We start from the raw sequence: 1,568 nt of genomic DNA, 5'->3' as shown, positions 1-1,568 counted from the left end.
CTTCTCTTGGGAGCCAGGTCTCTCTCTCTCTCCTTCCATGAGAGCAGCAGCCATTGTTTGCAACATTCAACACCCTACATTACATTTACCACACATCCACTCACTTACTCTACTGATTAACACAAGCCACTTAATACTTTAGTATTGTTTGATGCATACGTTTATTATATTGTAAATCAATATTGGTTTGTGCACTTTTAAACAGCTGTGTGTCTTCCTCCCTTGTTATGGCCCAAGAGCCAGGTCATAACACTATCTCTATCTATCTATCTATCTATCTATCTATCTATCTATCTATCTATCTATCTATCTATCTATCTATCTATCTATCTATATGACAGTTACACACCTCCACCACCAGGGGGCGAAAGGCATTAAGGCAACAGTGCCTGGATTCTTTATTGCGCATGCGTGGAAACTTTGACCCGGTCGGAAGTACTTGTTTGCATCACGTGGCCACGCCAGTTGTTTTCCACGGTAATGTTGTTGAACAAACATGTTGTCGTACCTCTCGGGAATTGTTGATATTTCTGCCTTCATTACACATTCTATATTACAGTAGGGACAGAAAGCTTGGTGGAAATGTCTCCTAAAGGACGTGAAAAGCGTCAAATGGAGTCTGTACGGCTGAAGATAAATGAACAGCTAGCGTCGGTGGGAGAGGAGATATTGTTTGTTGTGGACAAACAGCAGCGTGGCGCTGCTGATGTTTGTAGTGTGGAGCTCAGCGTCAGAGTGTTTGTGTTGGAGCGCCTCAGCGCGGTGGGAGAGTTCATGGTCAAACTCTTCCAGAGAGAGATGGACACACTAGAAACTCTGCTGGAGACACAAAACAAACGGCTGGACATTGATTTTGATATGGACATCGATCTACACACTGCAGGTTAGTAGACTCTGAACAACACCAGCTTAGCTACAAGTAGCATTAAGATAGCTGAACTAAACTACATTTACCAGTAGTTATACTAGCCCTGGAATGTCTGTGATCATACATAAATTACATATTCCTGTAAACACAGCCATAGATCGGATGCCTCTGCTCCCAGTGAGCAAGGAGACATGGGCGGTATAAATGTGCTCCACGCTCTGTTTGTACCCAATACATAATTCCAAAGACGTGGAGTGAGATATTGTACTCTAGTTTCACATCCATGTAAAAGTTCAGGCAGAAAACGCTTGTTTATTCAAATATCTGATCTTTTCAAACATCTCTCATATATTTTCCCGGGCTGCACACGGACAACCTTTTCTCAGGGCGAGGGGTCCGGAATGACAGCTGGACTTCCATGTATGACAGTCACTCGCAGGGCAGGGTTTTCTGCTGCAGCCTAGGCTCCAGAGTCACAGGCACGGTGCGCACAGTCAAGAGGATGGATTGAACCTGTAGAAAAAACACAGGGTTGTAAAAGAAAAGGATAATTTTAGCAACTTTCAAGTTTCTTCAAGTTCTCAATTGCACTCGTTACACTTTCCATTTTAATATTTGTTTGCATTGAGCTTTCAGTGAAGCAGATAATAAGGCTCACCTATACTGAAGAGGAGGTCTGATCCTCCGTTGCTTGGTCTCA

The 1,568-nt window shown here is 43.2% G+C and overlaps 1 protein-coding gene across 1 annotated transcript; it reads left to right on the top strand.

Moving 5' to 3' along the window:
* Positions 1-491: 491 nt before the first annotated feature.
* Positions 492-1,568, top strand: LOC306919341 (uncharacterized protein). Its single transcript, XM_079532136.1, has 2 exons — positions 492-883; positions 1,255-1,568. Exons 1-2 carry the CDS (start codon positions 583-585, stop codon positions 1,377-1,379), a joined length of 426 nt encoding a protein of 141 aa, XP_079388262.1. The 5' UTR covers positions 492-582; the 3' UTR covers positions 1,380-1,568.

The sequence above is a fragment of the Electrona antarctica genome (assembly GCF_951216825.1).
Source record: "Electrona antarctica genome assembly, contig: scaffold_25, whole genome shotgun sequence".
Classification (NCBI taxonomy): domain Eukaryota; kingdom Metazoa; phylum Chordata; class Actinopteri; order Myctophiformes; family Myctophidae; genus Electrona; species Electrona antarctica.
This window is presented reverse-complemented; position numbering and strand designations above follow the sequence as displayed.